We start from the raw sequence: 23,981 nt of genomic DNA, 5'->3' as shown, positions 1-23,981 counted from the left end.
TTCCTTTAGGTCTTGGCTTGGAAGTCCCCTCGGCAGCCCTCGACGCACTGCCGACTCACCTCTGGGGTGACCCACTCTTTCAAGCTCCTCAGAAGCCTGTCAGCTAACCCAGGCCTGGTTATACTGCACTGGAATTTGCAGTGGCTTGAAACAGCAAAGCTCCATCGATCTCCCCTCTGCCAGCCCAAGCTGTGCCACCAACTTGATGCACTCCAGGCACTTACACAGCTCTCTCTGCTCTTTGCTATGGCTCAGAAGGCTTGCAGCCACCCCTAGGAGGACTAGGAGTAGAACAGGGAATCAAGAAGACCTGGGAATCAGGTGCCAAAGGTGATAACCAGGAGGTGGGGAAAGAATGGTAAGGCGATAAGGAGAGGCACCTGATGAAGCAGTTGGCGGCATAAGTCTCGAAGCTGGGTTTTCACCTGAGTATGAAAAAGCAGAGGTATAGAACAAGAATTGGGGAATAAAAGGAAAACACTTTTTTTGACACTGAAAACACAAAGCATGTATATGAACTGCCTATATTTTCCTGCATTAACTTTCATATTTTATTGGACTTCTTGGAAAGATCACTTTTGCTTCAGATTTACATTTGTGGGGTCAAGTACTCTGAGCATCTTCTCATTTTTTTCAACATTTTATTTGGTGGTCAAACAGCTTTTATTGTAGCAATATGACAAAGGGTACACATTAAGTAGGTTTATTTTATTGTAAGAATCAGAAACAGGTTAGCTAACTTATGCCAAAAGAGGAACGTACTGATGGATTGGGAAGTGGATGGTAGACCCCGAGCGGGGCTTGGGAGAAATGGGGAAGCGAGGGTAGTTCCAGCGACCTAGGGTGCCAGGACTGGAAGGTTACTCACGGCCCCATTGTTGAAATGACTCAGCTCAATCAATTCCCTACTTTATGTCACGGCACTCTGGATTCAATATCCTGGAAAAGAAAGTCTGGGTGGTATATCGTACATCACAGGCCCACTCCTGGGACTGAGGGACAGTTGCAGGTGGGGAGGAAGGGCAGATGGATTTTGAATCCCTAAAGACTCTAATGAAGGGAGCGTGGGTGATTCTCCAAAAGGATATCTGGATCCCGCTACCAACAAAGGAGCAAGGAAGTCTGAGCACACAGACACCAGACATCCACCACGGGCAGGCACAGAGAGTCTGCAACACTTCCACCTGTTGTGACTGCGCCATGAATCCCCTGCCCATGGCAACCTGAGAAAGGGTGCTACAAAAAGTGCCTTGGAATTGTCAAACATGGCATCACGAGAAAAAGCATTAGGAAACATGATAAGTTCCAGAAAATCTAAGAATTGGAGGATGTTAGGACCTTGGTTTGCAATGAGATAGGGATCCAGAGACACAGTGGAATGTATGGAAGGAAGGGAGGCTGAGGGAGTTGGGTTAGGGCTGTTACAGGAGTGGACTATTTAGGTCATCGTAAAATGGGAGGGGATGAGGGGATGAGTGGAGCTGTGACAAGTAGAAGAGGAAATCTGGCTCTCATGCAAGGGCAGTGAGGAAGGGTTCAGGTTCCTGGGAGATGGTGCACGTTCCGCCTTCTTTCTCTCTATCACAACTAGAAAGAACCACACTATTGTCCCAGATGCTGCAAATTACCCTCCAGAATACTGTACCTAGATGAGACATGTTTGTGAACTGGATCTTTGTGCCAGATTTAAATTCCTCAAACACGATGATCTGCCAAGAAGAAGGTGAGGTGGATGTGAGATTCAAGTTCTGCCTCTGAGGCAAGGCAGAGTCCAGGCAGAGTGGGCTGGCAGGTGGGAGGTGAGGTGGGGGTAGTTCACCTCATTTGACCCAGGTTGAAGCCAGGGTCCTGGAAGGTAAAAGGTCTCCTGGGGACCTATATTCCAGTAGCGTCCCAGGTTTTGTCCATTGATGAATATTACTCCTTTTGTCCAGTCCTGAAAAAGGTTGGAATGGTGGATTCAGGATTTGAGTTCTACATGCACAGATGCAAGGGGTTAAGATAAACACACACCCCATAAACACACCAGATCATAGTCATAGACACACTCAGACAGGATGGATTACCAACTGCAGCCCTAGATGGGAGATGACCTGGAGAGTTCTGTGCTACTGCCCCTGGCCTGGGGTTGGCTCAACATCCAAGCCCCAAGAAGGAAGGCGCTGATTCAAAACTCATCTCCCCGTATCTGCCCCAATCAGGGAAGGGCATTCCATATACCATCAGGAATTCACCAAAACATGCTGGGTCCAAAACATACAGAATTTCAGGTGTGGCAATAATCAGAATCTCACCTACAACACCCCACCACAGGCTAGACGGTGAGTTCCTGGGGGATTGAGGGTCTCAACGTCTTGGATTATGGCTGGAGACTAGTGGGCCATGTTCACTAAATTCCCTGTGCAGTGATTCTACAGCTGTCCCCACCAGAACACACCACTCACATCCATGTCACGCTTGTTTAGCTTCCACCCCCCGACCCTAGTCAACACAAGGGAAGGGGCCGCCTCCCAGACAGCTGTGGAGTGGTCGAGGTCCCCAGGAGCTTAGATTTCCTTACACAGGGCAGGGCCCATGCACCAGGGAGCTTTTTCACAAAGTTTCTATGGGATGAGAGGTTGTGGGGGGACACAGACAGAGGAGAAACAGCACTAACCTCAAGTTTTATGAAGGTGTCTTTGGGGTAATTACCAACTCTCAGGATGCCGAGGAAGAAGGCAGGGCCCTGAAGTTTGTGAATCACTGGTTTCCAGATTTTAGGAAGGCCCCTAAGAGAGAGTCAAGCACCAGTGGGAAGGTCATGCCCTTCTTTATAATGTGTCAGTTGTGACTTCTGAGGTAAGTCTCTTCTCTGCCCAAGGCCAGTATCCTTTCTGTAGCACAGACATATGCCTTTCAGGATGCAATGATACAGGAAATGAAACAGCAGACCAGGAGCTGGGAGAACGAAGGGAAGGTCACTGCTCTGCCCCAAACAACCAGGAAACTTGGGATTATTTCCTTCAACATTCTGGATCACGATCTCTCTTATTTGAAAACCAAGGGGGTTAGTCTGGATGGTCTCTGAGCTGCTTTCCATCTCTAAATGCTTACCATCTTTGATAAATCACCTTGAATCAATGGTGTGGCACCCACCTTTTTAGGAATTTAGGGTTCATCTCCAGGCTGTAGATTTTAAAGTTTCTTAATGGAGAATTGTTCAGATAGATATCCCCAGTTAAACCTGTAGAAGAGGGAAGAAAGGGAGCATGAAGAAGGTGAGAAGAATGCAGAGATGTGAACAGGCTGTGGCCACGGCTCCCCCTGAAGAAGGATGTTTTCCTGGACTCATAGGATGGAAAGTTTCTGCAAAATCCTACATGGATTCTTCCTTCTGAGTGTCCATGTACACCTCTTAGAGTTGTGCCTATAGCTTGCACATTAACAGTGCAGAAGTCCCTGCAACTCCTGCCAGGTCTTGCCAGCATGGCAGCTCAGGCTAGCTGTAACTCTCAGGTAGGACGGAGCACCTGGAGTAGGAGAAGGAAGGTATGTGACTGTGCCTAGGAGCCCAGGGTGAGGCCAGGACGCAGGCACGGGGCTCCAGAGAAGGAAAACCAACGTTCCTAGGAAGAGACTCGAACCATTTTATTTTCCAAGGGCATTTCTACAGGTTTCTTCAAAACCCACCCAGAAGAGGGCAGAAGGTGTGCTGGCATGATAAGTAGAAAACACACCAATTCAGGGGAACCTAGGAGAAAGGACATCATCATCCTTTCCTATCGAAGCAAGACCTTGCCACAGTTTCTACACAAGGATGTCTCACTGGCTGAGAGATCCCACTTTCTTCCACACTGTATGCCTGGCCATAGCTGAGAGCAATAGGAATTTGGTGCCTCAAGGTCTCAAGCTTCTCCATTCTGGTGCCCACCTTTTCTCTCCTTATTGATATCCTGCCCATAGGCGAGTCGGCCTTGATTCTCCACCAGGATCCTCAATGTCAGGTAATCCTTCTGGCCCTGTCCAAGACAGACCAGCCAGAGTGGGGACTACTCAGGCACTCTTCTGTAGACCCCTTAGGCCTCCCATAAAACTAAGAGGAGGCCATAAGCAGGGTGATGACAGAGAGCAAACCTCCGAACCCTGCAGTCTGCCAGCTCTGGGTCAAGTCAACCCTTGGGCTCCTGTTCCTCCTACTGAGCCCTGCCCCCACCCTCCTGTGCCAGCCTTTGCAGGAAATAGTCACTTGAACATTTTACCAGAGACTCTATTGAGGGTGGTGACCAACCTAGAATTTTTTGAGCAGAAAATATCCAACACGGAAAAGTTCTGCTCACTCAAAGCATATATACCTGTACCTCAAAGAAACACAGCTCTCCCTCATCCCTGTTGGGCTCCTATACGGGGAGCAATCCAAAGGACAGTGGAAGAGAAAACAGGCCATCCCAGGGCCAGGCCACGCTTACAATTGAGCCTAGGGCCTAGGTAGGCACTAGAACTATTAGTCCATTAACACTGGATTATATACTTTTTCCTTGGGAATAGTCAGCTGATTAGTGGAATGATCCAGGATTCCTATATACTTCTCTTCCAAAAACACCTGCCAAAGAAAGAGAAAAGCACTATTAGGTCCTCATAAGGAAAGGAGGAAGACGGGCCTTGGAAAAGCAAAGGAGAGCAAATTCTAAAGCAATGACTAGCTCTGTCTCCCAGAACAAGGTGGCCATGTTCACAAAAACAGAGCACGTTTACAGCAGTACAGTCATGACACATAGGAGAATGGTGTCCTGATACTAAATCTGGGCCCTGGCTCCACTGTAGGGCAAGAAAGGAAAGAAAGAAATTTAAAAGACCTACATGGAATGAGGAAAGAAGGTAGAGAATGAACAAATATTGTGAAAGAAATGATGGCCAAAGGGGAGGTGGGGGCTCTAGGCGCAGCAGGAACCTGCGCACCTCACCCTGGGAGCTCATCTCCCTAGTGAGTCCAGTCTGCCAGGGTGTCCCAGACTCTTACCCGGAAAGGCTGCTGCCACCACTACATTTGATTTTAGGGATGTCCTGAAAGTAAATCCATTTCTTTTCTATTACCTACTATATTGCTTCAGCCCCAGATTAAGCCACCCAGAAGACTCTGCTCCAGCCATGCAGGACCAGAGAATAAGACATAACTTGCCCCTTAGATTGAGTTAGAGCACAATTTTTCAACTAAAATTTGACTAGGAAACTATAAAAATTAAAAGTCACAAGTATTAGAAACACACAAATGTTAATATTATACAGCACACATAATTCACATTTTAAGCTTAGTAGAGTCTAATTACAAGTTTTATACACTCCACAATCATTTATTGAACACTTACTGAATAACTAAATATTTCCTCGGGGAAGGGGCCACCAAGGTTAAAACACAACTCCCACCACTGAGGAACTCAGAGTTACACCAAGAAATTATTAGGACACTCCACAATAGCTAATGTGGAACTGCAGACAGACTGCTGTGGAAGCACAGAGAAGGCAATAACAAGTCCTAACCAACAGCAGAATCCAGGCTATTTCACAGACACGATGCTAGTGACTAGGGAAATCAATGGGAGATTTTCAGTGCAGAAGTAGCAATGTTGCGATCTCTATGTTGGAAAGAAAACTCTGGTGGCACTATGAGGGAGGGCTTCAGCGAGGAAGAGGACAGAGATGAGCTCTCTGAAACAGGACGATCAGTTACGAGGTTCTAACAATAGCAGAAGCAAGAAACAGAGACAATGACAAGGCAACAACAGCACGGATTTTCAAAGATCAGTTGAGTAATGTTGTGCCACACAGGGGCCTGGTGAAAGTAAGGTGTGAAGAGAGGGGGAGGGGAGGGACGGCAGCAGCATTTTCAGGTGGGAGGCTATGGTCCGTGAACTGATGGGAGGAATATAGGGTGAAGTTTATTTAGGAAGCTAATGAATTTGCTTTCGACATAATGAGTTTGAGAAGCCAATGGAACATACATCTTAGTGAAAAGAAAAATTCAGTGTGCAGCAAGTAATAGGTGTCTGCAGCTAACGAGGCGTAGGGGAGTGTTGGAGTCACAAAGGAGTATTTGAAGCCTTAGATAGTGATACAGACAGCAAAGAGAGTAGAAAGAGCAAGGAAATTTCATCAAGACCTGGAGAAAACAGCTTTTTAATGTGGAGTGAGATGATCAAGTCTTTAACCCCTGCTCTGGTACTTTCTAGTCAAAGATCCTTTGAAAGTCACTTAACATCTCTGAGGTTTCCTCATTTGTAATAAATGTCTTAGATGGGTGTTTTGAGAATTAAACGAGAAGAGCCAACTGTAATGTGCTACGTAAGTGTTAGGGATGGCTATACAATAAGTACAGGGACTTCTGAAGCTCTTCCCAAGTCTCCTTAAAAAACACTATCAACTCCCACAAGGGTTCAGGGAGTGCCCTCCCCAAGGATGGTTACACACCTTATACCGATGAGAGCAGTAGCTCACATAGAAAACGCATCACTGAAGGGACGGAGGTGAAGAAACCGTGATGAGTTTTTGAAGCTCAAAAAGAGATTTGACTATCAGTTAGACATTCACCTCAGCAACACCACTGGGTCTTACCAGCAGAGAAGTGCCACTGAGACCCATCCATTGTCCCATACCTGACCCCGATCTTGAACATGACCCCTTGAGGCGAGGAGGCCTCCAGTGGTGATGACAGTCTCATAAAGTATGTACCCATAGGACTGACCACTCCCTTGGTTCACAGACAGCTTCTCCATGCAGATCGGCTTGGCAGACCTGACGGGCTGTGGAAGAAACATGAGCAAAAACCAGGCCGAAGGTTCAGACTGGAGAAAAAAACTTTAGAAACCCCCACTGAAGGCCCACTTCTCCAAATAAATGGCCCCAAGAGTCTTGGGGACAGAAGTACAAAAAAGGAATAAGTAATGACAAACATGCTTAAGTGTCACATATAAATTGCCCTTTTTGTTTTCCAAACCAGCCTCATATTTCTCTGTGTGTGCTAACTAGTGATGTATTCTTATTTTTTAGCTGGAAAAGCTGAACTCAAAAAAGGGGAATCATTTGTTGAACTTGCTCATCAATTCACAATGAAGCCTGGACTAGACTCCTGATTTTAGGAATCCCAACCCAAGTGTGCCAGATTCTGTCTATCATTGGCCTTCTCTTCTTTTCCCTTTATACACTACCTAAGAGAACCCATCCTAACCCATGATATAACTGACCATGATTATTCATGAATCTGCTGATCTAGCACTCCATGTCTGTCTACCCTCAAGTCCGCTGGACTTCTCCATCTGAAGGTTCATAGACATTTCCAATGCTATATCTCCCAAATGGTATTTACCACAACTTGCCCATCCTACTCTTTTTCTTTTCAAAACAGCAATACCAACCATCCAGTCAAAAAGGTAAAAAGCATGGATAATGTCTTCTCTCTCTTCCTCTTCCTGAACATCCCCCATCAACCAGTCACCACCTCCATTAGAGCCTGACTCTAAATATCTGTTTCACTAATCCTTCTCCTTCCTTCCCACTATCTAAGCTCAACTTCAGTACACTTCTATTTGGTTCCAGTGCTCTAGCATGGTCCCAAGATAATCCATTCCCCACAGAGCTACCAAAGAAATCCTTCTGAATGCAAAGCTGGTCATCTGATTCCCAGCCCTGCTTTAAAATGGCCACCCATAACTTTCAGAGAAATGTTCAAATTTCTTAGTGTAAAAACATGGCCCTTCAGAACTCCTTGGAGAAATGGATGATTCCAAATCTGTGGAGCCAAATAGCCTGAAACACCCTGGGAACGAAAAAGCAAAGAAGACATCAAAAGCTAATGGAGCCATGTCAAAAGGACACAGGAGCTGACTGAAAGGATCTCCTGCTGCTGGTATAAGATGGGACAATTTGAACACCAAAAAGAATGACAATAGTGGGGTAGAAACATATTAGACATGTTGAAAGTCTGTGAGTTTATAATCAAAGAGCAACAACAACAAAACAACTCATTGGCCATCTTTGGAGGATATCCAGGAATAAATTCACTATCCTGACAAAATACTTGAACTTTTACCCTGACTTTTCTGTACAAACTATACATCAAGGTACCAAATCTACTGGCGAAGAACAGTTCCTCTATGTAGAAGAATTCAAATGAATAAATGCAGAAGGAATGATAGAATTAGAATGATACCATTTTGAAAGCCTTAAAGAAGTATTGGATATAGGTAATAATCATTGATGGCTGCAGAAATCATTAGGTAAAAGGCTGATGGGAAAATTAATAATGAACAGATTGGACTAACAATACCTGAACCCACTGATCAATTATGAAAACAGAAACAACCAGCCATTATGTGCCTAAGATATAATGCATAAGAAGTGTAATAGCTCCACCTATGCAAACAATAAGCTCCACTTGCAAACAATTAAAAAAAAAAAAAACACTGAATTTAACTCTCATCAAGCATCTAGATCTAACCATCAGTTTACAGAAAATGCAGGCACTATCAAGACATGTTACCAGACACATGAGGATCTAAACAGCAAAGCTCAGAATGTAGGGAATTCTATAGATCAAATAATCCAGCTTCTTCAACAAATAAGTGTAATTAAAAGGTGAAAAAGTCTTTAGATTAAAAGAGACATATCGACTAAATGCAATGTGTGATTGACCTAAGTTGGATCCTGTTATTAACAAACCAATGCTAAAAAAAAAAAAAATTATGACATGATTGAGAAAATTTGAACACTGGATATTTTATGATTTTATGTGGTGGTGTGCTATAGCTGGTTTGTACTAGATTAAGAGAGCCAACCGTGCACATCTTTCCCCAAGTCTGTATTCAGTGTCCTCATGTTAGTAGCTTGAAATTAGCCACAACAGGAGTATGTACACCACAGGAACTGGCGAACACTACTAATCAAAGTTTTTTCTTCCAGAGAGCCAGTTGCTAAATATTTCTCAGGAAATCACTGACTTTAAGGGATTATTATTATTACTAGCATGATCATCATCATTACTACTATTAAGGGTGATAATGATTTTGTAGTTGCGTTTTTAAAAAAGGATCTTTATTGTTCATCATCGCTAATCATCAGGGAAATGCAAATCAAAACTACACTAAGATATCACCTTACCCCCGTTAGATTGGCAAAAACATCCAAAACCAAGAACGACAAATGTTGGAGAGATTGTGGAGAAAGAGGAACCCTCATACACTGTTGGTGGGAATGCAAACTGGTACAGCCACTATGGAAAACAGTATGGAGATTTCTCAAAAAGTTAAAAATAGAAATACCCTATGACCCAGCCATCCCATTACTGGGTATCTATCCTAAGAACCTGATATCAGATATCTCAAGAGTCCGTTGCACCCCTATGTTCATCGCAGCATTATTTACAATAGCCAAGACGTGGAACCAGCCTACATGCCCAGAAACTGATGATTGGATAAAGAAGATGTGGTATATATACACAATGGAATACTACTCAGCCATAAAAAAAGACGAAATTGGCCCATTCACAACAATGTGGATGGACCTCGAGGGCATTATGTTAAGCGAAATAAGTCAGTCAGAGAAAGACGAACTCTATATGACTCCACTCATAGGTGGAAATTAGTATATTGAGAAGGAGATCTGATCGGTGGTTACCAGGGAAAAGGGGGGGTGGGGGGAGGGTACGGAGGGGGAAGTGGTGTACCCACAACATGACTAACAAAAATGTACAACTAAAATTTCACAAGCTTGTAATCCATCATAACATTAATAAAAAAGGATCTTTATGTTTTGAGATACATATTGAACTATTTACAGCTGAAATACAAGATGTTTAGGATCTGCTTTAAAATAATCTTGTAATGAGTCAGGGGAGGGAGAATAAGTGTATAAACGAAACAAGATTAGCCACATATTGATCAAGCTGAGCCAGGGTGATGAGCACATGGGAGTTCACCACTATTCTCTCTGCTTTTGTTTATGTTTTCAAAATTCCACGAGGAAAAGTTAGAAACAAAACCAAAAAGGCCCTCCAATATATGGTACCTGGATCCCTACGCGCCACTCTCCTACATAGACTTTTCACTCCAGTCCTATTTGCAGTTCCCCAAACATGCAGTTTCTTCCAAGACTTTACACATGGTGTCCACTGTACCTCAAACTGCTTTCCGTCTCCCACTCTGCCCTGCTGTCATCGTGTTAGCTCCCATTCATCCTTTGGATCTCAAAATCACCTCGACTGGGATATAATCTTGGATCCTGTGATTGCCCAGCATTCTGAACACGTCTACAATAACAACAGCAGCTGGCACACATGTAGCGCTTCCTAAGTGCCAGATACAGATATTAACTGTTCAATCCACACAATACTATGAGGTAAGTGAAATTATTAGCTTCATTTTACAGATGAGGAAGCTTAGGTAGAAGAGGTTAAATGACCTGCCTAAGTGAAATATTGGAGCAAGGATTCAAACCCAGTCTGACTTCAGACTTGTGTTCTTTAACCAGCACTGGGTCCCCTTGACAATGCTGTGCTGCTGTCACTCCTCTACCACAAAACCTATAACCTTCCAATCTCTGATCTACTCCCCTTTCCTACCCAATGACTGAAAGTTCCCTGAAACAACATCTTGATAACGCAATTCCTCAAACATTAATGTTTAGTAAGTGTTGTATGAATAACTATGCAGGTTTTCCTCTAGACCAGTGGTTTTCAAACTGTGCTCCTTCAAATCCTAGGAGTAAGTCAGAAGTGGCACATGGATCATCCCAGAGAAGGGATGGCTGACCCTTAGGGAGGATGAAAGGACAGAGCCTCAGAACTACCACCCCTGATTTCACTAGCACACGCTTTATGTATTGAACTCTGCAGTGAGTTTGAAGAAAGAGTCCCTCTACTAAAATAGAAGTTTAAAAATGATTGCCCTAGATCCAGCCAGTGTACCGTCATCCTAACCATCTTCAGAAGACAGGGATCTCTTCTCAGATAGGCTGTGAAATGAAATGTCCCCAGGATCCTGCAATGTTTACACTGTTTCTTCAAATTCAAATTGTCTTATTCTAGGTTTCTTATTCTGAATTGTCAAAGTAGGAGAAGGAACTAAAACTGCTAAGGATTGCTTTCTGTGCCTCAATAATTTACTCCCTGTTCTTTCCCTCCTCTCTCTTCTGTCCAGAAACTATCCCATGCTTCTATGCCCAGGAAATGCTTACCTCGTCCAGGTAGGTCAGGATGTCCCACAGTGACATGTAGTATGCTGTTATCACTGACTTATACACAGCCTTAGGTCTAGCATCTTCTCTGGAGAGCTTGGGAATCTCTGCAATGAAAAACAGGAGGTTGGGCCATTCCAAGGTCCTCTCCCATCCCCATTCAAGGACACAATGTACTCTGCTATCCCAAAGCCACAAAGAATGAAGGGCCCAGCCACAGAGCATGGCTTCCTAATTCCAGGAAGTCATAAGGCAGGCAATAATTGCGTGGGATTCCTCTCATATCTATAGGCTCCCAGGCAAGCTGCGCTGCTGTCCTGGAAAAGGAAGTGGCACATCAATCCTTCTGGACCAGTAGTTCTCAACTCTGGCTGCTCATCAGAATCTCCTAACATCTAACGGGAAAATACACATGCTCAGATTCTGTCCCCTTCTCCCATTTCACAAAGACATAATTATCTAACAGCTCCGGGAAGGGCCTGGCACCTCTGGTTTTTAGAAGCTCCCCAGAGGATTCTGATGCACAGCCAAGACTAAGCTACATGGCCCTAGATGTTGGGCACCTAGAGGGTGGGCCCTGAATCTTGAGTGTATTTGAATCCCCAGTGCCTTATGATCAAATAAACTAAGCAAGCTGGACATCTCCCCAAAAGAACATCTCTATCCATTCCCTCACCCCCCTCTTCACAGGACAGAGACCACTTGAGGGGCTGAGTTATCATGCAGTTTGAGGTTGTTGCTGGGTACCTATAACAGAGCTAAACAACTCTTGAAATGAAATATACTCAGGTGTATAGTCTCCGTCCTCTGTCAGCAGTGCCCCATAATCTGAAAAATATAAACAAATTTGTCACTTTCCCCAAGAAAGCCCCAGCTTCAGCAAGGGAAGGGATGAGAGCTTAGTACTGAGCAAAAGGATCCTTAATACAGCAGCTTTGGGAGGAAAAACTTTTGGCATTAGACAAGAAAATGCCAAGTCCCAGTTAGTCCAAATCAAGAGACATCTGCCATGCTCTCCATGTTTTCTATTGGAGGCAAATAGAACCAATCCCTGGATATCTAAGAAGCCCTGGGTGAGAGCCCAAAGCTGTTTACTCCAGAGGCTTCTCCTTCCTATTCAACTTCTAAATGAACTCCTCTCTTTCTTTCATCATTGACTTTTCACTTGGTTTCTTAGTAGAGTTGGAGACTGGGGAAAACCTGTTAATGAATACCCTGATGCTAGTAAGAGATCCAAAGTAATGGGTTTTGCAGTGAATCTCTAAGAGCAAGGGCCTGCACAGTGGATAGACAAGATTAAGCTACTGATTTCTCTACTTGTAAAGTCTCACACAGCCTAGATTCTAGTGGTGGATAAATTCTAGTACTGTCAAAAGAACAAATATCAAACCCTCAATTCCCAGCATCCGTTAAAGGCAAAACAGAGGAACAGTTCCAGAGACCGTTCTCAGAGGTCCACCCTGGGAAGATCCAGTCTCAAACGGTGGGTGGCCTAGGTTGGAGGCAACTTTGGGGAGAAGTACTTGCCATAGCTGGTGACCATAGGGAGATAATTCTGTAAAGATGCAGCTCCACCCATGAAGCCAAAGTTGGTGCCACCATGGAACATATAGAAGTTGAGGGAGAACCTCAAGTTGAACATTTCACGCACGTCTTTCATTAACACTGCATATAGGGAGAAAGTAAAGGAGAAATGGGGAAGAGAACTAAAATTTGAGAGAATTAATAGCCCCTTGGGGGATTTTCAAACTGTATATTCAACATCTGTTTGTGCATCTTTGTCTTTCTGAAGCACTTAGTAACTTCTCACAGTGACTGATCTGAAAGCACGGCACCAGGAGCGTTAACCTTCAAACCACATTTGAATGATCTTCATCAATTCTCCAGGAAGAACATGGCAGACAATCTGGGACCAGACAATATTATGCTTCCACCCAACATACTTCCATTGAATTGTGCCATCTGTCAGAACAACTCACTCTAATTACTTTAACAGCCTCAATAACATGTAATAAGAATGGAAACCCTGCTAAAATTTCAACTTCAGTTACAATGACCTCTGGGGGACCCATTCTATGCTGTCATTTTACCTGCACAGATGTAGACGTAAGGTGTCTACTTCATCACATTGATACCTACGAAGCTATAAGATCTGTGGCCTTGTCCCCTAAATCTCAAGTACTCTACTGAGCAGAAAAAAACAGGCCAGTGCCATCTGTATCATCTATTCTCCCAAGAAAGGGACTGAGGAGTACTCACCATTTGCATCCAGAGTATGGCGGAGAGTGCCCCATCCATCCAAAGAGTTTGCTGTATATACCATCATCAATATGGGGCTACGACCCTGAAGAAAATGAAGGGCCAATTTCATAAAGTTTGGTGCAACTTATAAGCCCTGAATTGCTTCGGAGGGAATTGTAAGGCCCAGTTCTCACAAACCCCCTTTACAACTCTAAGAAGCCCTTGACTGCTCACAAACTCTCTGAGTTCTACCCTCCCATTCTCACATCATTTCCTGGTCTCATTATTCCTTATGTGGTTTCACTGGCCGTCTCACTCAGGCTTTGGTAAAATCAACTGCCATGGCCACATTTCCCTTTCTAGAACAACAGACTCTCTTCCTTCCCTTGAGTGACCGGAGTAGAAGTCTATTAAGAAAGTGGCTGACCCAGAGGAAGCACTAAAAATGTTCAACAAATGACTGCCAAAAATGTTGAATCTCATAAACGAGAATTCCCAAATCGCAGAATTCCCCCACATCTCTCAGCTCCCACTCTTCCCTTTTGCCATCCTCGTGTCATGTCTAGTTCCTTCACCTTCCCAAGCCATTGGGATAAACAAGCCTCTCCACTCAGGCTTAGACTCGGAGTGAGCCTTTTCAATCAGGCTCCTTCTCTCACTGCAAAGTCAACTCATCCTTTGAATTTCTGCTCTCATTGCCGCCACAATCTCCCTCTGGAGCCCTTACATCTAGCCCCCTGTAGCATCCATGTTCAGGACTAAGCTGCCAAATGATTCCAAGAAAGCCAAAAAGAACACTGCCAACTTGATCCACCACAAAATCATGTGATTTGACTTATCTTTACACTTATTTCTGCCTGGCATTCTTTACATTCAGGCCTAGCATATTTAACATTTTTTAAAAATTCTATTGAATTCCAAAAATAATGTTCTCATTCCTTTAAGGCTTATGAAACTGAAGCCATGTGGTTCAAGCCCCTTCAGCTTCCTTCCTCTCAACTTCATTGAATCCCCAAATCATAGATTCTTACATTAGAAAAGATTTTTTCTTTGAGGTTGTCTAGAACATCACTTCTCCCCTCGATAGGCACTGCCAGCTCAACACAGTCATTCTGTGGCCACTGTATTTTCATGTGATTCATCGCTACACAAGGCAGTCCATTCCATTTTTGAAAAATTCAAATTGCTAGAAATTACAATCCTTATATTGGGCAATGTATGTTTTGCTATTCATTTTACCCACAGAAACTAATTCTGTTCTCCAGGACTACAAAGAATTTCCCTTTCACATGAAAATACTCCTAAATTTTAAAGATGCCATCAAATGAATCTTACCTTTAATGTGAGACTCATTCTCAAGTTCTTTTTTTTTTCTTTTGGTAAGAACATTTACATTTTACTCTCTTAACATTTCTCAATTATACCATACAGTATCATCAACTATAGTCACTATACTATACATTAGATCCTCAGACTTTATTTATCTCATAAGTGAAACTTTGTACCCTTTTACCAACCTCTCCCAGTTTCCCCTACACACCCCCCCCAGGCTCTGGCAGCCACTTTTCTACTCTCGGTTTTATGAGTTTCCTTTTCCTTTTTCACCTTCCACATAGAAGCAATACCATATGGTATTTGTTATCTGTCTTTTGCTGTCTGGTTTATTTCACTTAGCATAATGCTCTCCAGGTTCATCCATGTTGTCACAAGTGACAGATTTCCTTCTCTTTCAAGGCTGAGTACACTCCATTTTATACACACATATACATCACATTTTCTTTATCCATTCACCTGTCACCACACACTTAGGTTGTTTCCATACTCTCGCGATTGTTATGCTGCTATGAACATGGGATTACAGCTATCTCTTCAGGATACTGATTTCATTTCCTTGGCACATACACCCAGAAGTGGGATTGCTGGATCAGATGGTAGCTCTATTTTTAATTCCTTGATGAACCTCTATGCTGTTTTCCATAGTGGCTGTACCAGTTTACATTCCCACAAACAGTGCACAGGGGGTCCCTTTTCTCTAACCCTCACCAGCATTTGTTTTCTCTTTTATTTTTGAAAATAGCTTTCCTAACAAGTGTGAGGTGGTATCTCACTGTGATTTTGATTTGCATTTCCCCCAAAATTAGGGATGTTGAGTGCCTTTTCATGTACCTGTTGGACATTTGTATGTCTTCTTTGGCAAATTGTCTATTCAGGTCCTTTGCTCATTTTTTAATTGGGTTATTTGGTTTTTTGCTATAGAGTTATATGAGTTCCTTGTATATTTTCGATATTAACCCCTTATCAGACATGGCTTGCAAATATTTTCTCCCATTCCATAGGTTGCCTTTTCCACTGGTTTTATTGCCCCCCAATTCTTCCTCTCGTCCTTCATCATGATCATCATCATCATCATCACCAACATCATCACTATGATCACGATGTTAGCATCCATTTGAGTGTTTACTTTGCCCAAGAATTATATTCCCTCTTCATCTTCTCTTGGAATGCACGCAGCCTAACCCCTGCACATCTCTGTACTACTTGCACCATTTCCTGATGTTGGCCCTGTCAGTACGTGGCTGGATTCTCAGCCCTTTGTACTCTTCTCTAAATCTTAGTGCTGTCCCAGACTGTGGGAGGACAGGATTAGGGATTTAACTCAGAATTCCAGACACTGCTTTATGTTGATAATAATTAACAGATACTTCTTTTACTCCTAATACCATATAGCTCAGTTCTGTGCAAAATGAAACATGTAACCACTGATCTCCTCTGAGATAGAAATCTATGCCACCCGCTGACCTCCAGTTACCCCTTAATACTTTTACTGCAATTAGCAGTTCCTATCTTGTGTTGTTTACTTGTATTTCTTGTGTTTCTCATTGGACCATAAGTAGTTAAAGGTGAATGGGGCTATGAGTAAAGGGTTAACAAAATTCTTTCTCTTTGCTCATGCAAATTGACTTTAGGTCCACTGAAAACCTGATAAAGGTAGAATATTACCCATGTTAGGCAGATTGCTATGGTAAAAATGACCTCTGATTAGGAAACTGCCTTTGGACTGGAGGACTATGAATGATGTAAAAATTCCTGATGGGAGCCATAGCTTCCCGAGTACTGTCTATCTTGAAACCAAGAGTTCCCCTTAGCAGACCTGGAAGCTATGCCTATGGAGCTATGATAAAGGATACTGGTTGGTTCCTATACTGAGCTTGAGGCTCCTCTGCCAGGATTGGCTCCCACTCATGTGTGTGCTCCCATTCCCTGAAACCTGAGGTGTCACCTGGGAGCACGGTCCCTGGCCTACTGTGAGGACTCCCATTGATGCTGCCCTAGTAGGCTATGTTTCTCATCTTGTGTCCTTTGAAGGGGCCACGGGCCGAGCACTGTGGGCATGTGAATTTGATTTAGTTGCACCTGAAACCACCCAGAGCAGGCATTTCAAGGGCATAATAAATGCAAGGTTTAACTGAACTAATCACTGCTGAGAATTTCCGCAACAAATGAGCTAAGTGGTCCTAGGCATGAGCAAGAATCAAAATGTCTCCCATCCCTGAAATGTCCTTACTTGAATTGAAGAGAGCTTTTCATAAGTTTCTTTCTTTATATTCTTCATGTGGACAGTGGCAATCACTGTGGAGGAAAAGGAGAAACTCTGCATAAGGTCCAGCTCCAAGCACTGTGAGGCAAGGGAGAAAATTTACTCCTAGACCCAGGATGGAGAGCTGGGCCTCGACATATCCTGCACATACCCCTCACAGATATTTCGCGTTCCACTTCATGGTTTACGGTCAATAATAAAGATAGGATCCTACAACTGTATGCACACAGGCACTCACAAAGTGCTTCCAAATATATCTCTTCATTTATCATCTGCAATGAATGACCCAGAGAATCGGGGCAGTTAAATATACCACATTATGGTATATTTACCATAATTAATTAATTAATTAGTTACCAAATAAATGAAGGCCAAATCAAGAAGTTGAGCCCAGAGAGGTGTAGAGCCCAAGAGCTAAAATTCGACTATAGGTCTCCTGACTTCTAACCCTCAATATTGTTCTGCCTCTTCCACCACAAGAGGAAGGGGGCCACCAAATGACCTGGGGGGAGGCCAGCAGAGGAGAAAGCACCTGGCAGACTGGGGTAAAGAATTCCAAAAGTGTTGTTCTCTGGCACTAGTTGTCAGCACATTTCCTTTCTCCATATTGCTGTGTACCGACCCACATTTCCTCCCTATAATTCTATCCCATGTTTCTCTACTGCTTTGTTTCCTAGATTATTTGCCCCTAAGCTCTTGGGGTGGGTCCGAGGCAGTACTGTTTCTCTGACACTGTATCCACTTTCCATTACCCAGTCATGGCCATTTGGCAATGACAGAGATGGCCTTCACTCTGTTCCAGCCAGGCCCCACTTTAGCCATCAAAGATTGAAGAGGATAGAGTAAGTGTTCTGAATTGTTGGGGCTCTGAGGGTAAAAGCTAGTGGAGCAGCAAGGTGGGGACTGGCTCCTTAATTCAGCCCCGCCACTTTTACCTAAAGGCCATGGGGCCCCATCCCTGGGAAATGGGAAAGATGAAGCATCAGAAGGACCCCTGTCTGTTTCAGACTCAAGTAGTAGAGGAAATAGGGCAAAACAAAATTGTACCCTTTTCCAAGTGGCCTCTTATCAGTCCTTGTCCATCATCAGCAGTCATGAGCAGCACATCCACTCCCCTTTTCACCAGGGCCTGTGGGGAAATTCAGCAAGGTAAGTGACTGCCCCTGATGCCATGGGATTGCTTCTCTCTAGAAAAAGCAATGGCAATAAAAATACTGGAATAAAGCTGAGGAATGGAAAAGAAGGTCTAATTATCCCATCTGATTACCTGTAAGTTAGTAAATTAGAACAAAAACATCATTCCTGCCTCAGCCACACTTAGCAAGGCCAAAGTAACAATGACAACGTGAAGCCTAAAGGAAGAGGCAGTGGGACTGTTTGCATTCAGCTTAATACAGTGCCTTCCCCTAAGGAACCAAATCCTGGATTTTCTCCAGTATACCAGACAGCTTCAGATAAACCTCCTCCTCCACACTTTCACTCAAATTAACTACACCCCATGCACCCAATTATAAGACAGATTTGGGAACACACATACAACTGCTGATTTTCCTTTGGTCAATGGCAACTCTGGTAAGTTTTGGCTTAGTCAATCCATGGTCACTCTTACTGCTACAAGAGCCTTTAATGTCCGTACTTTAAAAGTCACTCTAGGGAGATTCTAAATCAAAGACAGAGAGAAGAGGCTAAGGAACTTATCTACTTGAGGAGTAAAACCTTGAGACAATGGCCATGGGTACTGAGAAAAGCCGAAGGTATGCTTCCTGGGCCTTTGATCAGAACATCCCGACAGTGAAGTTGCCCCTGCAATAACCCCCACGCTAACCCCATGCTTGTTAGGTGTAGGAGGTCGTCTGCTTCTATTGCACTCTTTGAAAAACAGGGAAGACTGCGAGATGAATTGAATAAGTGAAAGGAGCCAGCACGTCATACATTAATCCCAGGCCACCCTCTGCCACCACAAGTCCTGTCAGGAGCAGCGTTTCAAGCCTCTGGCCCCAGTGAGCAATGTGGCCAACTGGTAGGTGGCCACGCAGCTTTCATCTAAACTAGAACACTTGAGAATGAAAGAGCGGTTCACAGATCCTACTCACAGGGATCGCAGCACAGCTTCCACTTCTAGGGTTGGTGGTTTTGTTTCAGACTAACCTTCTTTCTAATAACAACTAGACAAGCTGGACAAAAATATTTTTAAAAAATGTATTTGAAGATACTAGACATATATGAAGGCAGGACTTGAGGAGCCGAGTTCCCCAGGAGTTAGAGAGGTGAGCCTAGCATTGCTCACTGCTTTTCCCTTGAGCTGTTGGCTGACTCCTGAAGCATCAGCTGAGACTGAGAAGCTGAACAGATTTCCCAGAACTGAACTTTATGAGACTGGGGGAGAGAAACTGCAGTTCAGGGACTGCCAAGGTGGAGGGGCCACGACAAACCCTAGGCTTTCAGCTGGGACCCAAAGGGCTGCCCTGCAGGAGTAAGAGTGAACAAGAATTAGACTTGCTCTCATAAGGACTGAAGCTCAGCTCCAAATTATTGCAATTACCTTCCAGAAGCAAAAATAAAGCCATCTGAAAGATTATCAAGAGCTTCAAATGATTTCAATAGTGTTTTCATAAACAAATGTCTGACGTTAGATTGAAAAATCATTAGAATACTTTACTGAAACCAGGAGAAAAAAACAACAGAAACAGACATATGAGATCAGATATTAGGTCTATTAGACATACATTTTGAAATAACTATAATATGCTCAAGGAATTAAAGAAAAATGGAAAATTTTGGCAAAGAAATGGAAACTATAGAAAATAATCAAATGAGAATTCAAGAACTAAAAATTACAATATCTGAAGTTAAGAACTTAATGGGGTAGGTTTAACATCAAATTAGACAAAGCTGAAGAGAAAATTAGTAAATTAGAAGATAGTACAGAAGAAATTATCCAGAAAAGAGCATGGTAGACATGTGGGATATGATGAAAATATCTAACATTTCTGTAACTGAAGTCCCAGAGGAGAGGAGAGAGAAAATGGAGCAGATAATTGCTGAGGATTTTCTAAAACTGATTAAAGACTTCAAGCCACAAATTGATGAGGGCAAAAAGTGTAAGCAGGATAAGTCAAAAAACCCCACACCTAGCCAAATCTTAGTAAAATTGCTAAAAATAAAAGAAAAATATCTTAAAAGAATCCAGAAGAAAAGTGACATTTTAACAATAATCTCATCTATACTTGACTTCTTAATAGAAACAATGTATACCAGAGAATCCTCAAAGAAAATAATTGCCAATCTAGAATTCTACATACAGCAAAAATATCTTTCAAAAGGATGGTGGACTAAACACATTTTCAGAGAAACAAAAAGTGAAAGAACTTAACAGCATATCTGTGACAAAGAAACTACATAAAGATGCTCTTCAGGCAGAAGAAAATGATAAGAGAGATCAAGTCAGAGATGCAGAGGGGGAAAAAGCAACAAAAAGTAAATTATGTGGGTAAATCTAAATGACTCTGTATAATAATGATAATAATAATGTCTTGTGGGTCTAAAATATATATAGCATTAAAAGAAATGACAACAAAACAGTATCTAAGATAGAAGGGAGGAAAATGCAATTAAACTGTTTTCAGGTGCTTTCTTTGCCCTAGAACTGGCAAATATATTAACTTATATTAGACATTAATAATTCAAGGATGAATAGTTTAGTCTCTATGGCCAATTCTAAAAGAAAAGTGAAAACTGATTAACAAGCTAATAGAGGAGAAGATGGAATAATAAAAAATACTCAATCCAAAAGAAGAAAGAAGAGAAAAAGGACCATAGAACAAGAAAAATAGAAAGAAAATAACAAGATGGTATTTAAATGCAAATGTCAGTAATTTTATTAAATGTAAACAAACCAAATTCCTCATTTAAACAACAAGAATTTTCATAATGGATTAACAAAAACAGATTCTAATTATAGACTGCTTACAAGGTATGTACCTTAAATATATGGATATGGAAAAATTAAAAGTAAAAGGACAGAAAAGCATGTATTACACAAACACTAACCAAAAGAGAGCTGTGACATCTACAGAAAGAAAAAATATTTTGACATCACTTTTGCCTCACATTGGAGTTGTGTAGGTAGTTCCCAGTCCCCTCTCTAGGAGGTAAAAGCATGGGGAAAATTACACTGGGTCTTATTCATCCTCATATCCCATGGTACCATGCAAGCTATAGCTACTCAGGATATGTTTGCTCTGCAAACTAACAAAGTGAAAAAAGAAGAATGTAAATATGGAGAAAAATTGAAGGAGTACTAACCTTTTTAATATACAACATGTATCTTTTATCCAGATGATATGAACCATATTCATTCTCGACCTGCACAGCAATGATGGGGCCTCCGTTTTTGTACTGAGGGTCAAGGAGAGGAGAGTTTAACAGTGAGGCTACTAGTGGGGAAAGGCTGGATGTTCTCAATTTGCTGTTGCACACACATTTTTAGAGTGCCATAAAAATAATATTATTAAACTCAACACCAACTTAACTATAGTTCAGGCAATTTCTCTCACTCTACAGTCAGCAGTCACCAAAGGTCAACTGCTCTTAGAATCCTACCTTTCCTAGTACTCCCTAATTAATTAACGTCCATCATTTTCCCCCTAGTTCAATGGGTTAAGCATGAGGTTTCAAGTCTCCACTTCCACCCTTTCTGCCTTAGTACTACTTAAATTAGTAAAATGGCCCCCATCCTATCTAAGCATTGTCTTACCTCATGTGTGCTAGATCTCATCTCCTTCCCACTTCTCAGGAACTTTGCTCTTTGGAGTATTCCTCTGTCTTCTGTATCTTCTCCTTCTTTACTAAACCCTTCCAACCATCATTTAAATTGACTCAAAGTCCTATGTTAAAAATGACTTGCCTGGACCACTTTCACCTCCAGTTACCACCCTCTTGCCCTCTTCACCTTCATAGACAAACTGTGAAAAATTTCTTCACTCATTCTTGACTTATCTTCTCATCTACTCCTTTACTCACTGTCATCTCACTTCTACTCTTTCCATTCCACCTTCATTGTTAACATTGACCTTCTCCTTGCTAAATTCAAACAGTAAATTTTAATCCTAATTTAATCTATCCCTCAGCAACATTTGACACTCTTGGCTATCTTCTCCTTTTTGAGACCCTCTCTTCTGCTGTCTTCTGTAACATGTCCTCTCCTAGTTTCTGGCCTGCCTCTCTGGTCACTCCTCCTCAGACTCCTTTGTGAGTGCCTCTTGCTCTACCCACCTCTTAAAAGTTGATGTTTCTCATGGTTCTCTATTTTTTTTTTTTTAAGATTTTATTTTTTTCCTTTTTCTCCCCAAAGCCTCCCGGTACATAGCTGTATATTCTTCGTTGTGGGTCCTTCTAGTTGTGACATGTGGAATGCTGCCTCAGCGTGGTCTGATGAGCAGTGCCATGTCCGTGCCCAGGATTCAAACCAACGAAACACTGGGCCACCTGCAGCGGAGCGCACAAACTTAACCACTCGGCCACGGGGCCAGCCCCTCTCATGGTTCTCTATTAATCCTAACTTTGTGCTGGGTCACACCGCCTTATGCTCTCTTAATTATGCCCTCTTGCAAACATCTTCTCATTTTCCCTCCCTCTTGGTTCCTTTCTGTCTATGTTAACAAGCTCAATTATTCCTATCTTAATAGCTCTCTCCAGTGCAGCTGTCATGTTTTCTCCTCATATTGTGCACCTACCGCATCCTAGGCAAGTTTCGTTGTGCCCACTTCTGCACCTCTTCAACCTACTCTTGGAGACACACACATACCACAAGGTACCCCTCCCAGCATGTAGAAATAACAAATAGTGTTGACCTCTAAAAATTAAACTCTATGCCAACAATGCAAGTAAGAATCTGGGCAACAGCTAGGGCTATGCATAAGTGTGATTGAAGTGTTTGCACACCAAAAACTGTGATCAACAAGATGTAGGAGAAACTCTGGGTGGAGAGTTGAAATGGGAGAATACTTAGCAAGCAAGGAATAACTGGCTGTATCGTACTCTGATAGGGGAGAAAAGAGGACACAAAGCCTAAAAGAGTGTTTCTCAAACCTTTAAATCTCATCCTCTGCTGACAAACACTGAAAAATTTTATCAAAACCTGCTTCTCTTGAGGGGATCCAAGATGGCACCATGAGTAGTCCTCTTTGTCTCTCCCCCTTCGAGTCTACAATTATTTGGACACTTATCGCTTAACAAAGGATATCCAGACAGCATCTCAGGACGTCTGAGATACCCACGCGACTATACATCGGAAGGCGGACGGACTTTCCTCCGGGAGGATGTGGAAATAGGTGAAAACTCTCCGACCCCGACCGAACAGCCTAGTACCCACAAGCGGCTTTCTTCCAACGGACACCCCCAGAAGATCAACACACATCTAGGGCAGGAGCGAGCACACAACAGAGGAGCGACGGTGGAAACAGGTGACCAGAACCCTACCTAAACCCCCCGCAATTACTCCTAAACGCAGAGGGAAACTTTGGAGTTGCACACCTGGGCCCGCGGGGAGAGTCTCTCCGCGCCATTGGCGGGGAGATCCCGCCTGGTGTTCACGGCACCCTGGGGGTCCCAGAGAGAGTCGCTGAGGGTACGGAGGTCTCCTGGCTGCCACTGCCGGCACGGTGGGGCTAGGGATTGCCGGAGATCTCCGAGCGGACTGGGACTGGGTGAAGCTCCAAAGGCCGACTCCACGCTCCGGAGGGGAAGCTCTGGAGTTCCGCCTGGGCAGCAGACAAAACTCTCTGTCTGCCATTAGCAGAGGGGCCACGCCCAGCATTCACGGCTCCGGGAGAGTCCTGGAGAGAATCCCAGAGGGCGGGGCGACCCCCAGCTGCCGTTGCCCACCCCGTGGGACTAGGGATTGCCGGAGATCTTGGAGAGGACTGGGGCTGGGGGAAGTTCC

At 43.2% G+C, this 23,981-nt stretch overlaps 1 protein-coding gene across 1 annotated transcript; it reads right to left on the bottom strand.

Annotated features, from left to right (window-relative positions):
• Nucleotides 1-572: 572 nt before the first annotated feature.
• Nucleotides 573-22,066, bottom strand: LOC124225624 (beta-galactosidase-1-like protein 2). Its single transcript, XM_046638272.1, has 15 exons — nucleotides 22,061-22,066; nucleotides 21,344-21,436; nucleotides 18,086-18,167; nucleotides 17,006-17,070; nucleotides 13,459-13,543; nucleotides 12,723-12,864; nucleotides 12,414-12,474; nucleotides 11,200-11,430; nucleotides 6,627-6,773; nucleotides 4,508-4,579; nucleotides 3,911-3,998; nucleotides 3,136-3,223; nucleotides 2,657-2,768; nucleotides 1,820-1,936; nucleotides 573-1,709 (listed from the first exon to the last, which is right to left on the bottom strand). Exons 1-15 carry the CDS (start codon nucleotides 22,064-22,066, stop codon nucleotides 1,512-1,514), a joined length of 1,587 nt encoding a protein of 528 aa, XP_046494228.1. The 3' UTR covers nucleotides 573-1,511.
• Nucleotides 22,067-23,981: the final 1,915 nt, after the last annotated feature.

This window comes from Equus quagga, chromosome 14 (assembly GCF_021613505.1).
Source record: "Equus quagga isolate Etosha38 chromosome 14, UCLA_HA_Equagga_1.0, whole genome shotgun sequence".
Classification (NCBI taxonomy): domain Eukaryota; kingdom Metazoa; phylum Chordata; class Mammalia; order Perissodactyla; family Equidae; genus Equus; species Equus quagga.
The sequence above is the reverse complement of the archived record's forward strand: the minus strand, read 5'-3'. Positions and strand labels throughout refer to the sequence as shown.

Bases quoted from the DNA above. Each gene is read 5' to 3' on its own strand.
- LOC124225624 (XM_046638272.1), bottom strand. The intron at 11,431-12,413 runs GTATTCATTAAC...TCCTGGAATTAG, and splicing joins GATCTCTTACTAGCATCAGG to GAAGCCATGCTCTGTGGCTG. The intron at 2,769-3,135 runs GTGGGTGCCACA...ACTCTCTCTTAG, and splicing joins AACCCTAAATTCCTAAAAAG to GGGCCTTCCTAAAATCTGGA.